General features: G+C 32.8%; 1 protein-coding gene across 11 annotated transcripts in view; it reads left to right on the top strand.

The window, feature by feature from the left end:
- Nucleotides 1–24,400, top strand: part of Reps1 (RALBP1 associated Eps domain containing 1) — a 75,877-nt gene that overhangs the window by 22,968 nt on the left and 28,509 nt on the right. For 7 of the 11 annotated variants that reach the window (XM_078019037.1, XM_078019039.1, XM_078019038.1 and 4 more), the window contains exons 2-8: nucleotides 12,268–12,391; nucleotides 14,277–14,473; nucleotides 14,603–14,756; nucleotides 15,307–15,437; nucleotides 15,956–16,118; nucleotides 16,404–16,467; nucleotides 17,677–17,831. In XM_078019037.1, the coding sequence (XP_077875163.1) occupies nucleotides 12,268–12,391; nucleotides 14,277–14,473; nucleotides 14,603–14,756; nucleotides 15,307–15,437; nucleotides 15,956–16,118; nucleotides 16,404–16,467; nucleotides 17,677–17,831 (988 nt within the window). The remainder of the gene's footprint in view (nucleotides 1–12,267; nucleotides 12,392–14,276; nucleotides 14,474–14,602; nucleotides 14,757–15,306; nucleotides 15,438–15,955; nucleotides 16,119–16,403; nucleotides 16,468–17,676; nucleotides 17,832–24,400) is intronic. The other 4 variants (XM_078019041.1, XM_078019042.1, XM_078019043.1 and 1 more) reach the window with 1 other exon arrangement.

A 24,400-nucleotide genomic window follows, 5' to 3' on the forward strand; every position in this document is an offset into this window, starting at 1 on the left:
TTCTATTGAGAAATATACCTTTTATATTTCTATTCAGATACTTATATTAAAAAATATATAATTGTCTTTTGTTGGTACTTTTTCCTTTGTTCATTTTTATTTTTATGTCTGCTTTATTTTGAAATTCACAAATAGAATTTTTATATTATATAGAGCATGTTGTTTTGAAATATGTATATGTTATGGAATGGCAAAATTATGGTAATATGCATTTCTACTTTTGTGTGTGTAGTCATATTTCTGTATTTCATTGCCTGACATAAAACAAGAAAAGTCTGATGTTGCTAGTTAGCTCTGGTAATTCTACTAGGACGGATTTTATACATTTCTATTTTTTAGGTGATGTTTAAAATAATGTACCTCCTTTGTCAACATCACAACATATAAGCAGTTTATTATATCCAAGGACATACTGTTGGGGAAAGACACATTGAAATAGAAGAGTGGTTGAAATGTAAAATGGAAGTTACCAATAAGGGTTTGGGTGACAGAAAGAATGTTTTTATAAATATTAAGATAAAATTGAAGCAGGAGATAAAAAAGAATATAGTCTCAATCTACAGATTTGAAAGCAAAGATCACTTGAGTTATGTAAGAAAAGGAATCAGCAATTAAAGATTTTGGATAAGAAAAAAAGTGAAAATGAGGTGAGATATTTGCTCTGCTACAATTGATTAAGTATCTCAGAAGGGTTGGGCCAATCGCATTTCATGTTAGAACTAAGTTTATTTTTTACTTATTTACTTGTTACTGGAGATTTAACCCAGGGTACTTTACCACGGAGCTACATTCCCAGCCCTTTTTGTTTTTTATTTTGAGATAGGGTTTCACTAAGTTGCTGAGGATGGCCTTGAATTTGTGATCCTCCTGTAGCAGCCTTCCACACCACTGCAATTATAGCCATGGGCCACTGCACCTGGTATAGACCTAAGTTTAAAAGGTATTTGGCAGTGGAGTTGGTCACCAAGGGATAGCAAGACATCATTTAGGAATGCAAACATGATTGTGAATACAGTAATGGATAAGAGTTATCTGCTTAATTTGGTGGATTGTGCTTAGTATTTAAATTAAAAATATTAGAGATTGGTGTGTCCACAAAGCTAAATACTTTCTGTTTTGACAGCAGAAAGAAAATTAAGCCGTTTTGGAATAACCTGAGTTTGATGTTATTTCTGTTTTTTTTTTTTTTTTTCTTTGACCCATTCCCTTTGCAGCAGTATATTACAGTGCTGTCCATTCCAACCTCTGGAAGCATTTCCCCTCTTTTCTAGTAGTTTCATAGTTTCACATGTGGAATTTCACAAAGTTGTGTAGAAGTTGAGTAGATGGTGGTTCTCAGAGGCTGGGAGAGAAGGAGAGGGGCAGATGAGGAAAGATTTATCACTAAGTTTTAAGCTGCAGTTAGGAGCAAGAAATTCTGGTGTCCACAATAGGGTCATACATGATAGTAATGTGCCGCATTTCAAAAAGCTTGAAAAAGGCTTATGAAAGTTTTCATCATAAAGAAATGATAAATATTTGAGAAGATATGTTTAGCTGAATTTAAACCTCATGCTATATATATGTATTAAAGCATCACATGTTATCCCATTAATGTGTACAATTATTATGTTTTATGTACCAGGTAAAATAAATTTTATTTTTAAATATGAAAATGTTACAGAAAGTAGAGGGTCATAAAATGGGTTATGATGGAAGGGTGTTCTTTAAAAGGAAAACGTGGGTATAATCTTGTGAGAGGGAAAAGGAAAACTACAGAGTTGTGGAAGAGCCTAACCTAGATTGATTTAAGAAAGATTAGGAAGGAAGTTTGGTGTTATAATATGACTACTAGACTTAGAATTTTGTTCTTTAAAATTTAATAAAATTATTTGTAGCAATACTTGAGGACTATTGATTTGGTAGGCTATGTGTAGGAGTGAAGAGATTACAACAGAATCAATCCATAAATAACATTGATTCATTCTTTTTTCTAGCCACAAATATAAATTGACCCTGTCAGGAGTTGTTCTGGGTGCTAGGGATGTAAGTGGCCTTCCCTATTCTCTAGAGTCTTATTCTTTCAGGAGATACAATAAATAAGTTAACAGTACAGTGTTCAGGGAATCATCTGAGATCATTGATATTTGAGCTGAGACTTGCATGACAAAGCAGCCAGCGAAGCAAAGGTCTGAGGGAAAACATACTAAGGATGTAGCAAGTGGAAAGGCCAAGAAGCAGGAGCAGTCTTATACTAGAGGAAAGAGAGTTTCTTTTTTTTTTTTTTAATTGTAGATGGACACAATGTTCTTTGTTTTATTTATTTTATGTGGTGCTGCAGATCGAACCCAGTGCCTCATGCATGCGAGGCAAGTGCTCGACCACTGAACTACAACCCCAGCCCCAAAAGAGGTATTTTTAAATGTACACTGTTGGAATATGTCATTAAGTACATATTCCAATGAGGGATATTTTAGAAATTATTGTTCCTTGATTTTTGTTCAGTTGTCTCAGTTCCTTGAGTTCACTATGCCAGATAAGATCTTACATAATGCTAATATATAGTAATTAATTGGTGGTGCCAGATAACAAGAGCTTACATAATATATAATAATTAATAATAATATATAATCAATAATAATATATAATATATATTATTATATATAATAATTCACTGATGATTTTTTTTCTTGGGCATCCAGAATCTGCCATTATATAAGTAAGATAGTTTAATATAAAATATGCATACATACACATAATATGAATGATTACCTTTCATGAAACTTGGTCTCACTTTCTTTTCCCAGTCTACCTTTACCTACTCACTAGAAGACATGAAGGCCCAGTATGGGAATTTTTTTTTTTAGAATTTTTTAAATATTTATTTATTTTTTCTTAGTTCCCAGCGGACACTACATCTTTGTATGTGGTGCTGAGGATCGGACGATGTGGGATAAAAAGTGTGGACCTGTGGTCCAAGTGTTTTGTTTGGTCTGCATATTTTTTTGAGTCCACATTAGCATTTGAAAAATGGGAACAGAATAGTCTAGATATCTAGCTTTTAAAAATCTGAAGATGGCATCGCGGGAAAAATGTTTTTGTATGGAGGTGTCTCTCTTTATACTTGCACTTAATTCACTGCTTTCCTCACCTGCCAATTTCATTAATTTATGTTACTTGCTTGCATCCATAGACATTGTGTTTTGGGAGGCTATTCTAGATCAAAGTTCTTCCAATCACTTACTATACTCCTTTCTCTCTCTCTCTCTCTCTCTCTCTCTCTCTCTCTCTCTCTCTCTCTCTCTCTCTCTCTCTCTCTCTTTGTAAAAGACGAAGGTATGGTCTATAATAGCATTTTTCAAAGTGTGGTAGTGTGGTCTGAAAGTCCCTATTCTGTGAAATCAAAACAATTTTTATAAAAATAATAAGACATTACTTGGGCATCCAGAATCTTTTTTTTTTTTTTAAGTGAGAGAGGAGAGAGAGAGAGAGAATTTTTAATATTTATTTTATTTTTGTTCTCGGCGGACACAACATCTTTGTTGGTATGTGGTGCTGAGGATCGAACCCGGGTCGCACGCATGCCAGGCGAGCGCGCTACCGCTTGAGCCCCATCCCCAGCTCCAGAATCTTTTTATTGTTTTGACTCTTGAATTGACGATGTCCAAGTAATGGTAGATAAAACTGCTGATTTAGTCAGGTGTGGTGGTACACACCTGTAATCCCAGCTACCGAGGCAGGGGGATCACAATTCAAGGGTGGCCTCAGTTTATTGAGACCATGTCTCAAAAAATAAAAAGGACTTGGGGGGCAGGTAGCCCAGTAGTAGTGTGTCCTTGGGCTCAATCCCCACTACCACAATCAGTTAATATCAGAAAACACTTCTGGTTCTTTAAGCATAGAACAAGGCAGTAACTCTATACTGTACCTGTATAGGATCCTGTGCTGCCATGTAGTAAAAAAGCCAGTTTCACTTAATTATATCCTTTATATAGCAGTGAAAATTACCAATTTTATTAAATCTTGACTCTAAGCATACATATTTTTAATATTTTATGTGATTAAAAAGGGTATATGTACATAAAGTATTTCTCTCCCATACTGAAGTATGATGATTGTCTTAAGGAAAAATACTAATTGAGTTAAATTAACCATTGAGCTAAATAAACCTTTTAATTTTTGTTCAGGGAGCATCAGTTTTCTTGAAAGAATAGCTGAATTGGGTTTAGGGTATATATTTTCTTGAAAACGAAGGAAGTATGCTTGTTACTTCAGGGAAAATAGCTGATGCTGTTTATTGTTAATGATAAAATGCAAGCTTTTTGTGAAAATTAGAATTTCAGAAAATCTTTTATCCATCACATGTGTTTGCCTGCTTCTCAGTGCTTAATGATTTAATTTTCTGATGAGATCAGTGATATTAACAAATAGGATTTGCAAAAATATTTTGTAAGTGAAATATGTCACATTTGGGAAGTCTCCATAATTCATTAGACCAGTAATTTACAAATGGTTAGTGTAAATGCAATGTACCAAGACACACATGAATTTTATCATCAGTGTATGCAAAATGTTTATTGATGTGGCTTTGGACTTTACATTGAAGCTAATGTGTAGGCAAGTACCACTTGTTGAGTTTTGATGTACTCTTTTTTGTTGTTGTTTTGATGTACTCTTAATGAGTAATATCAGAATTATCTGAAAAGGCTACTTAAATACTTATTTTTCTAATGTGTATCTGTGGGAAATTAATTTCCTTTTATACTTTAAACAAAGCAAATAAAAAGGGCTGTGGAGGTAGCCCAGTGGTAAAGCAATTCTGGGCCCAATCCCCAGTTCATATTAGAGTAAACTGAATTCAGAAAAGAGATATGAGAATATTCCAAACCAGGCATTGAGAAAATGTACACATAGGTGAAATAAGGCATTCTTCTAGCCTAGGTTTTTTTTTTTATAGTTTTATTTTTAAAGTTTTGGGAGGCAGTTATTTTCCTATGTGATAGGATTATTCTTGTTTTTAAAATGGATTCATAGGCATACTTTTGAAATTCACTGATTTAAATTATAATATGATATGTCAGTAACTAAAGCTCACAGAGGACATTTAGGAGGGAGTCTTAGTAATTTAAAGGATGCTGAGACCCAAAGGATTGAGAATTGCTGTTAGAGTCTACAATATTCATTTCCAAAGGGTTAAGCAGAGAGTCTAATATATGGATCACTGGTTCTGAAGCCTTTTATAGGCCTTAAGCTGAAAATGGATCTGTTTCTAGGCAAGGATTTTTTTAGTGCCTTGAATGGAGTAAAAATGCATTCTGAAATCTTCAAAGGAGCTGAATTTATGTCAGCTTACTCAGCTATAGAGCTTTCAACTTGACTGATGTTCTTTGAAATAAATTTTGGAACTACTGCTCTATAAAGATACCACTAAGTATCTCCTGGAGGCAGCTGAGACAGAGAAGCTTTCAACCTCAAACTATACTGACTCACACCTTATTAGCCTCAGTTTTCTTTCCTATGAAATGGATTAAGGCATCCAACATTAGAGAATTGTTAAATAGAATAACAGGTAAACGCCCTTCCTAAATAGTGAGTGCTCATTTTTAATTATTCCCTACTTTTTAAGTAGATACAAATCTCCATTACAAATATTCCCCATGTCACTAAAGGTAGTGAGTCACAGAGAATTGTAGAAACCAGCCTAAGAAGTTGGTAGAATAGTAAAAGTTACAGTGTCTGGCTAGTCCAAATTGTACAGGCTTTTAAGCCATCAAAAAACAGCATATCCACTGTCCCTGTCCCACTTAACCTGAAGAATTTTTGCAAGAATGAAAGCAGTAGTGTCATATCATTCTTAATCTGATAATAATTAGAAAGGGAGGATCTTATTTTCTATTATACTTTATTCATTTTGGAGTGGTCTTTTTCTTTTTCTTTTTCTTTTTTTTTTCTTTTTTTTTTTTTTTTTTTGGTGGGGGAGCTACTAGAGATTGAACCCAGGGGCACTTAACCACTGACTGAGCCACATCCCCAGCCTGTTTATTTGTTTGTTTTTGAGATGGTCTTGCTAAGTTGCTGAGGCTGACTTTGAACTTGTGATCCTCTTGCCTCAGCCTCCTAAGCCACTGGGATGACAGGAATGTGCAGCCATGCCCACAGAGTTTCATTTTGGAGAGCGATTGATAGCTTACTGGAATGATTCTGTCATAGTATTATGTACAGTTTCAGAGTATTCCTCATTCCATTTTTTGAGTTCTTATTTTTCGTGATTCAGCTCATGGATTCAAAGTCATGCAGATTATTGAGTGTCTACTTCACTTCATCTTTTCTTGTCTTAATTAAATAATTTCCATTGGGGGAGGGAGAAAGGAAGGAAGGGAAGTATTGAGGACTGAAATGGAGCAAACTATGTTATATGCATTTATGAATGTCAGAATGAACCCCACTATTATGTATAAGTATAATATACTAAGAAAAACATTTTTTTAAAAAAGAAATAACTTCCATATACCTTTATTGTTAACATTCCCTGCACTCTGACATTCTGAGCATAGCAATAGAGCATATTTCTGTACTTTAGTACTCTTTGATTGTTAGTGTAGAAGAACAGAAGCATGTTGTGGTAGAACAACAACAAATAAATAAATAATATGCATACCCTTTGTTAGGCACTTTGGCCTTAGGCAAATTACTTGGTCAGTTTGATTCTCTTTTCTGTAAAATGTCAGTACCAATTCCATTCCGTTATTTTTAGGGATTGAATGGGAACACATGAGTATTTTATTTAGCTCAATGCCTATCATTTGTATGTGTTCAACATATATGTTAGTTGCCTCTATCCCATATTTGTATATCAAGATATTTTTTTAAAAAACCATTCATGTATTTTACTCCTTGGAAACTTCCTTTGGTCATTATTCAAGAACTATTTATTCTTGTTTTATACAGTTTTTAAAAAACTTGTTTGTATTTCTATATATATATATATATTTTAACTTGTAGTTGGACACAATACCTTCATTTATTTATTTATTTATGTACCTTTGTGTGGTGCTGAGGATCAAATCCAGTGCCTCACATGTGATACACAAGCGCTGTACCACTGACTACAACCGTAGCCCACTTTTTTATATTCCTAACACATAGCATACAAGGCAGAGGGCAATAGTTAGAGACTACTGATAGAGCAAAAAATTATAGGTTGGCAAACGGAAAAAGTCACACATTATAACAAAGATAATAAACTTTGTTTATAGTATTATTCCATTATGTGAAAAAAAATTGATTTTTCTTAAAGACCCTGAATATACCATCAAAATACAGTGTAGTATGCCAGTATGTGTTGCTTAAACCAGAAGTTTAGAATACTTGTGAAGGCCTTAGAGCATCTTATATTTTAGAAGGCTTCCCATCAAAAATTATAATAAAATTCAACTGGAAATGTAGCTCAGTGTTAGAGTGTGCTTAACATGTACAAGGCCTTTGATCCAATCCTTAGTGTGCCGGTACACAAAATTATAGTAAAGTTCATGTGCTTAAAGGCTCTGAGGAAAATATGGTTTTCAAGAATGACTTAGTATTTAGAGTTCCTAACTATATGAAGTCTATTGTGGTTAGTGTAGTAAATGAAGAGTAATAGTGGTGATATTTGTGGACTGCTTTATTGAATATAGTTTCCTCACATCCTGACAGTAACCAAAGAGATCATTTACTATTTTTTTTTTCATTTTATATTTGAAGAAACCAAGGCATAGTAAAGTTACATAATTTAAAGTGTAGTCTCTCTTTTACCTAGTAGTAAGTGACTTTTGGTGAACATTATGGGACAGAACATTTAGAAAATAAGTCAATACTAACTTACATAGGGGATGATTCTTCTTTGTGAAGCCAGTAAAGCTAATGAAAAACATCTCTGATCATGCAGGTAGGATTCTGTGCTGGTCAGTTAAGTGTTATAGACAAAGCTTTTAGTGCCTGGCTGTGTTATATTTTAAAGCATATTCTGTGTCTAGAATTTTGTCCTGCAGTTAGTTGTACAAGTAGACAGAGGTATGTACACAATAATGTTTTTATTATTTGTAGTACAAAACTGACAACACTCTAAATGCCCCTTGTGGGGGATTAGTTAATTTGTGACAGATAAATCTATGTGATGAAATGCTATATAAGAAAGTGAGAGACCTATATATGCTGATAGTTGTTGACCATTCGTATTATACGTGTGCTTGTGTGTTTATATACATGTAGAAAAACATAGGAAGTAAATTATTCTGATGGAATTGTAAGAACTTTAAACTTCATATCCTTAAGTACTGTTTTTTTTGTATTTTACTATGATTATGTAGATTTTATAATGTCAGGAAAATAAAGCTTAGTGGTTTTCAGTAGCTATCAGTAATATACCAACAACAACTAGCTAGCCCTGGATTTTCTAGGTGAGTTAGAAATCTTAATATAACAGAATCTATAGTCAACAGAATCTATATCCTAATAAGTACTTCAAGTATTCTTCATGTTCAAGGTATTTAACTTTGCTAGACAGTGAGTATGCACATATATATGCATAATTAAGAGGAAATTACCATAGAGAGGAAATTAAAAGAGTAAGACTGAAAGATGCTGAATTAATATATTTCATAATTTTAGAGATGATAAATGATTCTCTAGGAAATTATCGAATACTTTAGAAATAAAAAACCTAGCTAATTTCAAATAACATGAAAGAATGGAGATACCTATCAGCCTGGCCTGTAATCATAGGTGAATTCTTTCAGCTTTTCATGGAATGCATAATTTCTGATCTATTTAAAATATTTCTGCAATGGCTGCTCACATTGAGGAAGAGGGTAGTGGGGGGAAATGAATTAGACATTACTCCTGATGAGAATAAAATGAAATACCTAGAAAGTATCCTTGCCCTTGCCCTCCCCCACCATCCACAATCAGACTCAAATCAGAGCAAGCCACTAAATTTAACCAGTAATTCACAATAAAGATGAGGGATAGAGAAACATGTCCAACGATGCCATGGGAATGGAATCAGCGCAAATTACTTGGTTTCTATAATGAATGAATGGCAAAGAAAAAAAGATGAAGGTAAAATCTATGAATTAAAAGAGACAAGATAAGAGAGAAGAGACATATCAGCCACTTGCATTGCTTGGAGCTTACTGAAATCCTGGTTTAAAGTAGAAAACTTCTCTTTTTTAAATTGGAAGAATTTAATTGGAAACTGGTTACATACTGGGTATAATTTTAAGATATTGTCTGGAGGAATGAAAGTAATCAAATTATATAATGTGCATGGATGAATATGTAATAATGAATCCCACCATTATGTATAATTATTATGTACAAATAAAGTTGTTTTTAAAATTAAAAAAAATATTTCTGAGCAGAGAGAAAAGAAGTAAAGCTTGCTAGTTAGGTTCACGAATCCATCATAATTCCAATTAAAAACCTAACAGATTGATTTATTCTAACAAAAGTTTAATTGTGGACTGGGGATGTAATTCAGTGGTAGAGCACTTGTCTAGGATGCTTTAAGCCCTGGGTTCTATCCCTGTTACTGCCCAAGAGAGTTTAAAGATTATGGTTAAAATGTTACAAATGTTATTTTTAAAATGTCATACACCATGATTAAATGGAATTCCTTCTAGGAACCAAGGGATAGCTCCACATTAAGAAATCTATTAATGTACTTATTGATAGACCAAAGAGAAAAATCTTGGTCTTTAATTTTCTACCCAAATGCAAATAGTAACATCTATATTTTGTTTTTGAAAATATGAATCAAAACCAAACTCTTAGGAGAAGAATGGAACTGAGTAACATAACAGATGTTAAGAGTGTTATACGGTATTATGCTTAATAACAAAACACTAGAGTTGATCTTGTTTAATTTCAGAATAAGACTATAGAGTGCCATCCCAAGTAAAATCTCAATTTATTCTAACAAATGATTCTGAAGATTACTTGGAAAGTATATGACATTATTTTATATGCTTTATTTTACATACAAAATTATCTTAAGATGTGTAATGATCCCCTCCGAGGCATTAGGTGGGCAGAAAAGAGTAGTGCTAAAGATAGTAATCACAATAAAAATGCCTGCATGGCAGATAACCCTGTGTGGCCTTCCTTTGTTAACTCTGCCTTGTTTTCCTCATAGATCCTTTAATGTTTAACGTGACTCTTAGAATTTCTTTTGCCTTTTTCAATTTCCTCAGAAGTGCATGCCCCTTAGTGGCAGAACTAGGAATTTTTTCTAGTGCAGGTCAGCCAACAGATAAAACTTTTCTTTTTTCTTAAAGACCCTGAATATATAACAGTGATAACATTGGTACTTTTCTGAAATTCTTTATATACTTCAAACTTAATACTACAACATCTCAAGTGTACTTTAACTTCATTTGAATTCGAGAAAAAGAAAATCAGTGAAACATACCAATAATTTGTTTTCTTGGAAAAATGTGACAAGGATACTTAGTTCTTATTTTAAGATTAATTTATAATATCTGTCTAGCAAAAATTATACCTTTTAAAGTTATTATTTTATCTCATAATCTGAAATCCTCTTTTTGAGATATTTTTCCTGTAGTAGCCAGTTAAAGAGGTACTTGTTAAGAATAACTAGAATGATCAGTGTAGGTCCTTGAAAGCTTTTATGCTTAAAAAAGAGAAAGGGAAAAAAACTTTGTGTTTCAATCAAAGTAGTATAACTATATTAAACAAAGGAAAAAGACCCTGCTATTTTTTTATTTGTTCTATTTTAGATATACATGACATTAGAATGTATTTTGCCATATTATACAAACATGGAGTATAACTTATTCTAATTAGGATCCCATTCTTCTTGTTGTACATAATGTAGTGTTACACTGTATATTTACATATGAACGTAGGAAAGTTATGTCCAATTCATTCTACTGTCTTTCCTATTCCCATCTTCCCTCCCTTCCCTTTATTCCCCTTTGTCTAATCCACTGAACTTCTATTCTTCTCCCCTTCCCCTTCATTGTGTGTTAACATCCACATATCAGAGAGAACATTGGGCCTTTGTCTTTTAGGGGGATGCATGATAGTTTCCAGTTCCACCCATTTACTGGCAAATGCCAAAATTTCATTCTTATTTATGGCTGAGTAACATTCCATTATGTATATGTACCACATTTTCTTTATTCATTCATCTGTTGAAGGGTACCTAGGTGGTTCCATAGCTTAGCTATTGTTAATTGAGCTGCTGTAAACATTGATGTGGCTATGTTACTGTAGTATGCTGATATTAAGTCCCTTGGGTATAGTTCGAAGAGTGGTATTACTGAGTCAAATGGTGGTTCCATTCCAAGTTTTCTAAGGAATCTCCATATTGCTTTGCAGAGTGGTTGCACCAATTTGTAGTGCCAACAGCAGTGTATGCGTGTACCTTTCCTCCATCCTTGCCAACATTTATTGTTTCTTATATTCTTTTTTTTTTAAGAGAGAGAGAGAGAGAGAGAATTTTTAATATTTATATTTTAGTTCTCTGCAGACACAACATCATTGCTTGTATGTGGTGCTGAGGATCGAACCCGGGCCGCACGCATGCCAGGCGAGCGCGCTACCGCTTGAGCCACATCCCCAGCCCGTTTCTTATATTCTTAATAATTGCCATTCTGAGTTGAATGAGGTAGAATCTCAGTGTGGTTTTAATTTGCATTTCTCTAATTGCTAGAGATGTTGAATATTTTTTCAATATTTGTTAACCATTCATATTTCTTCTTCTGTGACTGCCTGTTCAGTAAAGCCCTGCTATTAATCTTGCCTAACAAAATAGCTGATAGAATTTTGATAATTTCCAAATTTGTTTTCCTGTGGTTATAATTGTGTACCTTGATTGTTTCTTCCACTTAATATATCTTAGCATTCTGCCATGTTATTTTATCATTTTATAACCTTATTTTAAATGGCTATGTAATAAGCTACTGGTTGCATGGTACTGTTGTATGTACAGTGCTTATGATGAAGAGTATGGATGATATATTTCTAAAAAATAATGTGAATCTTAAGGAAAAATCATTAATAAAATAAAATTATTCACTACATGGATTTTGATAAATAGGAGAATGATAACTTTCTTATACAACCAGTTCCTTTTTTCAAACATACGAACCTGAAACTTGAAAAAATTGGTTACCATATATTAGAAAAGTATTTTTGAAGAAGTTACAAACAAGTAGGATAGCTGCTTATTTTTGAATGGAGAATTTTTGCCATAAATCTTAATGTTAACATTCTGTTCTTTTATAGATTATGGAACTATGTGGTGCAACAAGACTTGGTTATTTTGGACGAAGTCAGTTCTACATTGCTTTGAAACTTGTAGCTGTGGCCCAGTCTGGTTTCCCGTTAAGAGTAGAAAGTATAAATACAGGTAAATATGCAAAATACTAGTAATTGAAATGATAATAATCCTCCTACTTTCAAATGAAATCAATAGGACCTTTGAATCTTTCTGATATTTTAATAACATCTGTGACTTTTAAAATATCACAACTTTATTCTCACTACCTTGCATTTCTCACTTGAAAATGTTAGAAATGTATGTCTAATATCTGTTAGGGCATAGAGTATGTACATGATATACATTTGATGATAACATTCAGATGGCAATTTTTCAGAGTTAATCCACTAAAAATTTCTTAGAAAGAATTTGGATAATTCTATAAAGGTAAATGATAATCGTAGTGACCATCTTATCGTATAGCTTCCTTATTGTCTTCTTTTCTTATATAATAACCTTATACTTGCCCTTTTGTTGTTGTTGTTTGAGAAGGCTACAGAAGCTCCATTGAATTAAAAAGTATCAGTTAATCAAAATTTGTTTGATTAATAGAGATAATATTGAAATAATTGGAAGCTGAAACCCAGTTACAGACATCTTAGCTACCAGTAATGCATTTTCAATTATTTGGAGGGTCGTTGATGTGGAAAAAGATAGAAATTCTATAAAAGTAGTTGCTTGTATGTAGAGGGTTCTATAGTTTTCTTAGAGAAAAGGGGAAAGGGAAAATTTGAAGTTTTTTTTAATGTCAGAATTTTTATCCTTTTAAATGTTAGCTCAGTCGATTGGTAGGTCAGAGGTTTTCATCGTGGACCTCTGATTTGCTACGTCTTATTCTTCTAGTGTTGAGAATTTGCATTCTTTTCAAGTGAGTTTGAAATCTCACATATGTACTAAATAAAGTTAATTATTTCCCTCCTTCAAGTGATGGTTCTAAAAAGAAATCAAAAGGGAGTTGTTGATGTAGCTCAGTGGTATGGAGTACTTGCCTAGCATGCATGTGCACAGGCCTTGGGTTCAATCCCCAGCAGAAAGAAAGAGACAGACAAACAAAGGTAATCACATAGTAGAGGCAATGTACTTTGTTCCAAAAATGATTCTGCAGCTGTATTATTCTACCCAAAATGTATAAGTTATGGTTGACCTACAAAGAAGTTCTGTTTTTCATCTTTCTCCTCTGCTTAAGATTGATACCTTGATACCAAATAGGATACCTGATGTGGGAGAGTCATAAGCCAGACTAAAGGGGAGACAAGCAAGATATTTTCAGGAATTTCTATTATAAAAATGTCTAAATTAAATTAAGCTAGTCTCAAACTTAGTGACATATCTTGTGCTTTACTTAGAGCTCTGAAATCTTACTTTAGAGACTCAGTATGAGTAGAAGCATCCTAGGCTTTTAGTCTAACTGACTTGGGCTCAGATTCTGTTACTTGCTACCAGAATGGCCTTGGCAATCTCAGCCTCAGTTTCCTAATCTGTAAATAAGAATGATGTTCATTGGGTTGAGATGAATATAAAGTGAAAAGTAAAGGACCAGACATACAGTGGACATTTAATAAAGCTGTTGTTGTCATCTCTTAGAAGGACAGTTTGACTTCTTTCTAAGCAGGAGTCTCCCTAAACAATCTAAGTCATTTTATGCCTATTATTTCTCTGTCAGTTTTTGCAAAAAATGTCATATCTAATTTCACTTTTTAATAAACCGTGCCCTTTTTAAATTTTAAAGTTATGTTGGTGGAACTTCCCTAATGTAAACTCCCAAAACCCAAAGCTTTGTGGGCATTGACATGATACCCAAAAAGTTTTGGATTTTGAGCATTTCAGATTTTGAATTTTTTAAATAGGGATGTTTATCTTGTAAATTCTATTTAGATATTCCAAAATCTGAAAAACTCTGAAATCTGAAACATTTCTGGTCTCAAGTATTTTGAGTAAGGAATACTGAGCCTGTAATTATTTTTGTTGTTAACAGTAAAGGACCTTCCCCTGCCAAGATTTGTTGCTTCAAAGAATGAACAAGAATCTCGCCATGCAACCTCATATTCTTCAGATTCTGAAAATCAGGGGTCTTACTCTGGTGTGATTCCTCCTCCACCTGGCAGAGGGCAAGTGAAAAAGGGATCTGTAAGCCACGATGTGGTTCAGCCTCGTGCGTCTGCAGATCAACAGGTAATCACATTCATGTAAACGTTAATAGTTGAAGTCCTGTATAGGTGTTTATACTAAAATATTTATTAGCACCTGAATAGTTAAAATGTCACCTTAGATTTAGTTTTAAAATAATTATATTCTTCCTAGGAACCTGCATCCCCAGTAGTTTCACCACAGCAGTCTCCGCCGACTTCTCCACATACATGGAGGAAGCACAACCGTCATTCCAGTGGGGGGAATAATGAGAGGCCTCTTGCAGGACCTGGGCCATTTTGGTCTCCTTTTGGTGAAACACAATCAGGTATTTGAGATATTCCATAAGAATTATTTAGAATTTTCAATTTGACATTCCTTTAAGAGTTGCTACCAAGACAATTTTTAATTGTAAGGTTAACTTAAATAGAAGCAAAAGCTAGTAATGAAAAATTGTAAGTAGATACATTGCTTTGAAAAGTTGTGATTACATTTACTTAATATAGATATGATACTAGAAAAAAGATATGATTAACATTCTCTGAAGGTAAAGTGAGTAATCATTTCCCAGAAAATTGGGTATATTAAGTTTTATTATTGACAAAGAAAGCAGAAAATGACTAAAAAGAGTTAAATGAGATAATTTTTAATTGAACAGAAAAGATTCCTTAGGAAATTGTATCATTTCTTTGAAGTTGGAATTTGACAGAAAACTTTTTTTTATTAAAGCATATTAATGATACAGAATAGGGGATTTCAATGGAAAGAAAACTTTAAAAATGTAAGTGGTAGTTTGTTACAATCTTAGCTTAAAACCCTGTTTTGTTTTGTTTTTCCCTTCAAATATGATTCAGTGTGTTCACCAATTTTCCTCCTAGGTTCTTCTGCTGGTGATGCAGTGTGGTCTGGGCATTCTCCACCTCCACCTCCACCTCAAGAAAACTGGGTCAGTTTTGCAGATACTCCACCAACCAGTACTCTTTTAACCATGCATCCTGCTTCTGTCCAGGTGTGACATTTTATTGGTATTGCATTTTTATTTGCTTCATTCAGAGTATTGCTGCAGTCATTATTTTTATATTTTGCTGTTGCAGATTTTATAAATGTAAGTTGACTCTTATTTAAAAAAAAAAAAAAATCCAGAACTTCTCTGTGTTATTTTTCAAGCCTGTTATCACTGGAATGTTTCACTAAAGGTTCTGGCTGATTTATTTGTTTCTAATTTCCCAGCAAAGCTTGGAAAGGTTTCTGCATCTGTAAATATATTTGCTTGGCTTCCTTAGCACATTTTTCATAACTTTCTGTTGCTTACATAATTGCTGTCATTCTACACATTTATATAATCATTGTGCAACAACATATCCAATAACCTGGCTCTAACTAATGTGTGATTTGCTGATGACTTCTTACATTTTAAATATCCACAAAAAAAATAAGTTTTACTATCAAGGATGAGTAACCTAGCAATCTTGGTCCATATAATCATATAGATAGATACTGTACTGAGGAAAAAATGTTTCATTGCAGGACCAGACAACAGTACGAACTGTAGCCTCAGCTACAACTGCCAATGAAATTCGTAGGCAATCCAGTAGTTATGATGATCCCTGGAAAATAACAGATGAACAAAGACAGTATTATGTAAATCAGTTTAAAACCATTCAGCCTGATCTAAACGGATTTATTCCAGGTGAGTTGTTGAAAACAGAAGTTCTCCTAGATGGGACAGGACAATCTCAATTTTATAATCTGAAAGACATTGTTCTATTGGTCCTAGATTTTAATTATAAAAGATCATTAATTCTCAGATTATTTATCTAAAAAGTTTATAATCACTGAGGACCAAAAATATGACATATTCACAATAATAGTTACCTTTTTCCCAATGAGAAAAAGTCTAAAATTATTCTTACCTCATATTCTGTTTTTAGATCGATACATTCAGAATAACATTAACACTGTTTTAATATTTCAGGATCTGCAGCTAAAGAGTTTTTTACCAAATCAAAACTTCCTATTCTTGAACTTTCTCATATTTGGTAAGTGTGGTATATCATTAGTTGGGTAACATGGGTTGTTTCAAAGGAGTTTCCAGCAGGTAGATTTCAGAACCTTAAAACTATGAGATTAATCCATTCAAAAATGTTCTCAAAGAATTTAGTATGGCCTTACAATAGCCAGTTTCTCTCTCACTTTCTAGGAAAGAAATAAGTGATAGTGGACATCCTTTCATAGTAGAAATAGGTGATATGGAAATTTTTTGAATATTGTAAAAATCAAACAATATTAGCTCTTCTTGTTGCTAGCATAATGAATGCATAGAATAAAATCTAGTATACATGGTTGTTGCTTATCTCTTTTGGTTTTGGTTTTTATCAAGTTTAATAAGGTCTAATGAGAGCAGACACATTCAGGGCCTGAAGTTCTATAGCAGGCCATAAGTTGAAAAGCAATGCTTAGCTCCCATGTTGAACATAGACTAAAACTCTCTAGATAGTTGCCACATAGTTGGAATTGGCCATTGGAACACAAAATACAATTTCAAATTATGTTTGAAACTAATGATCAGATAAACATTATTTCTACTTGGTATCAATATATTTCTCTGTTTTCTAAATTATTTTGTAATAGATTTTTAGTAGCATGTAGAGTACTGTAATAGGAGGTAGGTAGATTATGCCTAAAACTGAGATACCAAGAACTAGCATGCCCTTTATAGATAAAGGCAATAAATACAAAAGTGGTGACCTTACATCTAAGAAGTGGTAGGGGACAGCAGCGTGGGAGGCCGTATTTTTGTATTGAGTGTTGTAGTTCTATTCAGTGCTTTAAAATGCATACATGTTGAACTTTGATAACAATAAAAACAAAATTTTAAAGAATATCCATGGATTTATATACAGCTTACTTTAAACTTTATTACTTAAATACATGGGCTAAATTAAATTAGGTCATTTTTTTGGTGGCCTTAATTATTGGCACTATTTTTCAGCATTTTATTATGAGAATTTCAAGCATGTAGGAAAGTTGAAAAATTATAGGTACCCAGATACCCACCACCCTCATTCTACGATTAACATTTTAATTATATTTGCTTTATTATATATCTTTATTACACATCTGTGGGATTTTTAAACCTCATGACTTTGTACTTTTTGGAGGAAAGAACATCTCTTTCCTATTTTTTGAGAAAAAAAAAGGAATCCAAAGCAGAGTATGGTTGTGTTCATAGTAAGTTTGTCTTCTAGGGAACTCTCAGACTTTGATAAAGATGGTGCATTGACACTGGATGAGTTTTGTGCTGCTTTTCATTTGGTGGTTGCTAGGAAGAACGGCTATGACTTACCAGAAAAACTCCCTGAGAGCTTAATGCCCAAACTGATTGATTTGGAAGATTCAGCAGGTAAGATTGGGAGCCAGAGGGAGCTGTTTGCATGCCTTGATAAATATAATTCTTGATTTAAAACAAAATCAAGATATATGTTAAAGTGTAGCTTAATAGCTTTGACTTTCCATTAGGAGCAAATAGATTTGCCATTAGAAAAGACAAGTAGACTGAACTTGGATTTATTTTAGTCAGCTTTTAAAAATAAAGAGGAAGTTAGAGTTGTGACTTAGTGTTAGAGCACTTGCCTAGCACATGTGAGGCACTGAGTTCAATCTTCAGCACCACATATTAATAAATAAATAAATGAAGATATTGTGTCCACCTACAACTTAAAAAAATATGTAAATAAATAAATAAAAATAAAGAATATATACCATTGTTTTATCTTTAACTTGTTACTTGCTGAAATTTGAAGAGCATTTCACAGTTTTGACATTTGTCTTCTATTTTAATTGCATTATATATTGTCTGAAGTGGGTATAATCTGTCTTTGTTATAGACATCTTTCTGTTTAATGCATCTTAATTTGTTGAAAAGAAATCATCTGATTTATCTTTAGACCTTTGCAATCACAAACATTTTCCTTTAAAACACCAAACTTTTTTAAATGCAGATTTTAAGGAAATCTGGAAGTTTTGAGTTTGATGTTAGATAATATTGTTTTGTTAACAAGAATGTTAAATGATCGTATTTACTGATAGACTTCTTTAAAAGTACATTGAATACATAAATAGGCATTTAAATGACAGAGCAGGTGGTTTTTAACTGTTCTGTTTCTATACACACTGATCACGTGTATCTGTTTGAGGTACTGAAAGATAAAAAGGGATGTGTTTCCTGTCTTTTCCTTCATAATCATTGTTGTACACATTAAACATGGGCATGTTTCATTGTTTTATCTACAGTGCATAGCTTATATTTCCCAAATTCTAAATAATGTGTTTTTTTCCCAAAAATCAGGGGTAAAAATTACCATTCTTAAATTCTGAATGAATAAAGGGAAATTTGTTACATTAATAAGCTTCCTTAAAATCATTTTATTATCTTCAGTCTTCCCTTCTAAATTCAGTATTTGGCTTTCAAATGAACATTTATCAGGAAACGTCTCTTTAACCCAGAAGTGTCTATCGTCTAATTTTATTGTCTAAGTTATACCAAAGGAAATCATACATATGATTACTTTTGTGAAGAGAATGACTCAAGAATATGAGCGTGCTTCTAGTTTTGCCAGTTATGTCTGTGACCTTGGACAAGTTCCAACCAAATACTCCTTTTCCCTCTGTTTCTCTACCTAATATATGAAATAGATGCCATTCACATTGACCTGTACACTGACCTTTTGTCAACTGGTAGGTCGATTAAATAAAGAGTTTAGCATTGATTTTATTTTTTTTAGGAACTTTTTTTTTTTAATGAGAATCCTAAGGTTTTATTTCAGATACTTATAAAGTATCATTTAACCTCTAACTTGAACTAAAGCTAAAAACTGTGTCTTTATTTATGTAGTTTTGTTTCAGAGTACTTGATTTATCTACTTAAGAAATAAACAAATAACTCCTTTGTTTAGCTCAGATGATAGTTGCCAAAAGAAGAAATTGCAGTAGCCTCAGACTCCTGGTATTATTTGGTTTAAAAATTAAGCCTTAGGACAGTGGGTGTAGCTCAGTGGTAGAGTGTTTGCCTGGTTATGTGCAAGGCCCAAGGATTGATCCCCTGCACCTTTAAACAGTAACAACAACAAAAAAAATTTGAATCTAGGATATAGAGTTTTTATATGACTGAAGCTTTTGAAAACTGATAGTGTAGTAATACAAGGAGATGATTTAAGTTAACTTTACTCTTTTGTATGTAATTTTCTAGAGACTTGTCTGGTTTTGTCATCTATATATGTAGATAGCTGAATCTGGCTTTTGCGTGTAATTAGTGGGTTTTTCTTTTATTTAATTTGAATAAAATCATTGCCTTAGTAAATATCTACTGCCAAATTTTAAGGCTGATGTTCTGAAAGTAGTTCTTTTCTGGGCATTTTGTCCAATTTTATACTTGTTACATCTATTTAATTGTCTTTTTGTCCATTTTATACTTGTTACATCTGTTTATCAGAGAGGATAATATTTTGCCTGCATATGTCTGTGCACTATTGCTTTTTAACTATGATTTTAGAGGTATCACAGGCTTAAGACTAAATATAATACATGGTTTTCTGATTAGCTTTTTTATAAAAATTTTAACCACATAGATTCACATCTGTTTTGTCTATTTATAAATGATAAATTTTGGAATTCTGTTAAGTTAGGGGTTGTAGGAAAGAAGTATATCTTTTTTTCCCACCTATGATAACCCTGGGATTCATATGACACAAAACCTGTTTAATGTAGAAATTGTCCTGTGCTACTGTGGGTCAGTCAGTGTCCATAAAAATTATAAATAGCTGTGTTTTTAGAAGTGCACAAGGGAGAAGTAACCAGATAGTTTCTTCTGGCAGATCACAGTTATACCTGCTTTAGAGCTGTTTTGACTATTGGCCAAGGTAGTTTCTCTGTTTGATTTCTCATAGCATCTTTGCTTACTTTTCAGAATAGAATATATCACTCTGACTCTTGTTTCTTTAATCTTTTCCCCCCCTTTCAACTACTATACTTTGAGCTTCTTTTAAAAAAGATGTATCATATTCATTATTAAGTATCTTTAGGAACTAGAGTGTTGGCAGCCATATACTAAATTGCTCAGTAAAGAATTATTAGAAGATTAATGCTATTAATGTGTACTATTTTCAAAGTAAGAAAGTTTTGTTGATACCTTTCTGACCTTGAAAATATAGCAGTTTATTATATTTGTGATGTTGGGACATACTAAAATATTACCTGTACAAGTATTCTATACTTAGAATTTAAAACTCTTAAGGGGTAGGGAACAGATCAGTAGCAGAGTGCTTGCCTAGCATATTTGAGGCCCTGGATTCAATCCCCAGTACCAGGTAAATAAGTCCAACAGTCAAATAGATGGTAAACAGTGGTAACTTGAATTAGAGCTCCTGGGAGTAACAAGTTGGCTTTCTTCAGATGTGTAGACATGGGTTGAGGTAAATATATATTTTTTCAAAAATAATTTGAGCAGGTTTATGGGATTAAATAGCAGATAAAACAATTACAAATCAGAGGTAGAAGTACTTATATAAACAAATTAAAATATGTACTGTCAGCACTGAATTTGGCAACTAAAATAGAGAAACTTGGTATTTGTTTTACAAAAAAAGGCATGTAAAAAATTCATCCTCAGAAACAGTGTCTGAAGCTGAATTCAAGAATGTTTATCTTAAAAAAAATTAAAATAATCTACTAGCTGCTACTGTATTGTTTCTTAAGGGGAAAAAATGTAGAGGTACTGTACATCTTAAATCCAAGTCTCCAAAGAATAATCTTCTTTGTAGCACAGATACAGTATTACAGTTCTTTTGTGATTGTATGATACATTTTCATCTCTCTTTCAAACTAAACTATAAACTCTGGGGATAGTAAGCGGATTAGTTTTGTTTGTTGTATGTCAGCACCTAGCAGAGTACAAATTGAATACATAAATAGGCAGTTACATTTTTTAAAGGACATTGACAGAGCAGCAGGTAGTTTTTAACTGTTCTTTTTCCATACACACTGATCATGTAAGTATCAGTTTGAGATATAATGCATTATCTGTTTGAGACATTGAAAGATATAAAAGGGGTGTGTTTCCTGTCTTTTCCTCCATAAATATTGCTGTGCACTTGAAATGTGCATAGCTTATATTATATATTCTCCATAATCATTGCTGTGCACTTGAAACGTGCATAACTTATATCTATAGTGCATAGCTTATATTCCCCAAACTCTAAGCAGTACTTCCATCATGAATATTTTTAAAAGCCAGGTAAGAGAAGGCACGTGAAACTTCTCATGAATAGTTTACTAGAAATCCATGTAAATTGAGACTACCTTTATTCAAGTTAATTACTGTGAAGAGCTTCTCTTGTATACATCAAAAAAAAAAAATTAACAAAACAGCCTAAACACACGCCCACACACATACCAATAAAAGTAACAATCTTGGTTTTTGAAAATTCATTATCCAAGTGCTGTTAATTACAGAGAAAAAAATAATGAAAATATGTACTAATACTCATCATCATTACATTCAAGGAATTATTTCTCAAACCACCCCATCAACACACACACTCATTCTTACTGTCATTTCTAGGTACTTATTATAGCTGAAAAATCAATACAATAAATTACAAATATTGGCAAAAAAGCACTATGTAATGAATTGGTGGGAGTAATTAGAATTTCTCAACTGCAAGACATTGACAAACCAAGCTAGATAATACTTAAAGGAGAAAAACTATGAGGATAATTACAGTTAGGACTTTAAGAGATTATAGTTTCAGATCATGGAAATAATCAATGATCCCCTTAATTGTTTGTTTTTGCAGAAATGACTTTTTTATTTATTATTGTGCTATGAAAGTGAAAAAGGAATAAAAGGCAGTTCTGTTTTCTCTTAGAGAACTCTGTAGGAGAGGTGGCCTTGTCTTCTTACTTAGTACTATATATCCCAGGAGCCTGGAACCTTAATAGGCTCTCAGTAAGCATTCATAGACTCAATTAGTACTTTTTAATTTTGCCAAATTACACTCAGAATTAACATTTTTTTTCATTCTTTGCTCTTAATACTTATTTCCACAATGTTCTGTGTGTTTAAGACAAAGCCTCAATTATATTTCTTTTCCTTTTTTTTGAAATACTAGTTCTTATTTTAAGTAGTTTAAATTAAATGGACTTTGTTCATTTTAAGCTACCGTTTGATAATGGGAACCTCTTCTGTATCTATAGTAGAATAGCTGTTCATCAGTATTGTGAAAGAGTTAGCAGATAAAATATAATTAGAATTTTGGGTGTATTGTTTTTCTTTCACACCTAATTAGGCACGATTTTATTTTAATTAAAAAAAAAAGCTTTGATTTTTTTTAAGTTAAAATGGGTGGATTTCTACGTAGACCTTCTTAAGGTCTGTTTACTTAAAAAAAATTCCAATTTGTGGAAGTTGGAGAGAAGTGGAGTTCATTTTTTAAATAGAACTTAGTTTTTTGATACCAGTACAATCACTCAAGACAAAACAGAGCATATCTTAAATTCATTCTTTAATTTCCTCTTGCATATGCATTGCTTTTATCCCTGCCTTTTAAATAAGAATGGAAGAGTTGCTATCAGTACTTTTCCTCAAAAGCTTAAAATTCAGCTAAATCCATTTATTCTTTATTTTAATTTTTTATTATAAGAATAATATTTACATTTTGAATAAATAGTAGATATAGTTTTGCCTTCATGAAGCTTTTAAATGAAGTTGGAACCTTGAGCCTTCATGACTGAAGAACTTCCTAGATTTGTTTGCTGCTTGAAAGCAGAATAAATTTTAAACCATAAGACTTCAGGGGAGTGTATATATTTGTATAAGACTAATGAGCTGGCAGTCACTTTTGAAATAAATTTTAATATACTAAATATAATATAAAAAATAAATTTAGCATGGATAGTTACAAACTTAGAACAACACTGAAGTTCTCTAGTAAAAAAGCTTTCAGCAGGTACATTGTATTGGACTGAACCTATGAATTTTCCAGATTCTTTGAAAGGTAGAAGGATGAAAACTGCTGCCAGTGTTAATAAACCAGATATCATTCCCCAGTATGATCATACTGGTTTGTCTATTCCTGACAATCCAGTTTTATACCTGGAGAGAAACTTTCTTTACGTAAAAGCCCTTTGGGGGTTAGCTTTAACAAACAATTTAGGCTCATGCCTTCTTTTTCAGCCCTGATGCTCTGATGGTGTCAGGGCAGAGCAGAACCCTCAGGAGGAAGGCAGGGTTGACACAGTGTTCCAGCAGGAGGCTAGGTTGGAACACTGCATCAGGTAAGAGTAAAACTACACGCCTGCCTGCGGAAAGATAGTCTTGAAGCCTGACTTTTGTCGGGGCAGTAAGCTCTTTGCTCGAGTGTTTACAGGGAGCAAAATTGAAGGAGGTGCATCCATATCTAATGCTTCTCCCCAGATTCATGATTGTTGGTTTCTAGAATATAGGTAGTTTGCTCATTTTGCTCTTTGCCTACTGCTGTTTGTTGTTTTATATATGAAGTAGGAAAGAAACAATGTATAATTTTGCAAATTTGTCCCAGAAGTACTTTTTGGATTTGCTAGGACAGGAATTTTTTTCAAGTTATTAATCTAGGGACCCTTTTTCCTTCTTACAAATTGTGCCTCAGGAGTCTTTGTTCATGTAAGATCTATCAATAGTCATCCTGTTAGAAATTAAAACTGATATATTTTAATTTTTTCCTATCTCTCCAACCCCAACATTTAAAAAATACTTATTACTTAAAAACAACAGTAACACACCCTGTACATATTAGCATAAATATCTTTAGGAAAATAACTGTATTCTCCAAAATACAACAATTATGAAAAAAATGACATTGTTTTGTATTTTTTTAATACCTATCTAATATAAGTCAACTAGATTGTCATATTTATTTCTGTATTTAGTCTTTTGGA

Source organism: Ictidomys tridecemlineatus, chromosome 8 (genome assembly GCF_052094955.1).
Source record: "Ictidomys tridecemlineatus isolate mIctTri1 chromosome 8, mIctTri1.hap1, whole genome shotgun sequence".
Taxonomy (NCBI): domain Eukaryota; kingdom Metazoa; phylum Chordata; class Mammalia; order Rodentia; family Sciuridae; genus Ictidomys; species Ictidomys tridecemlineatus.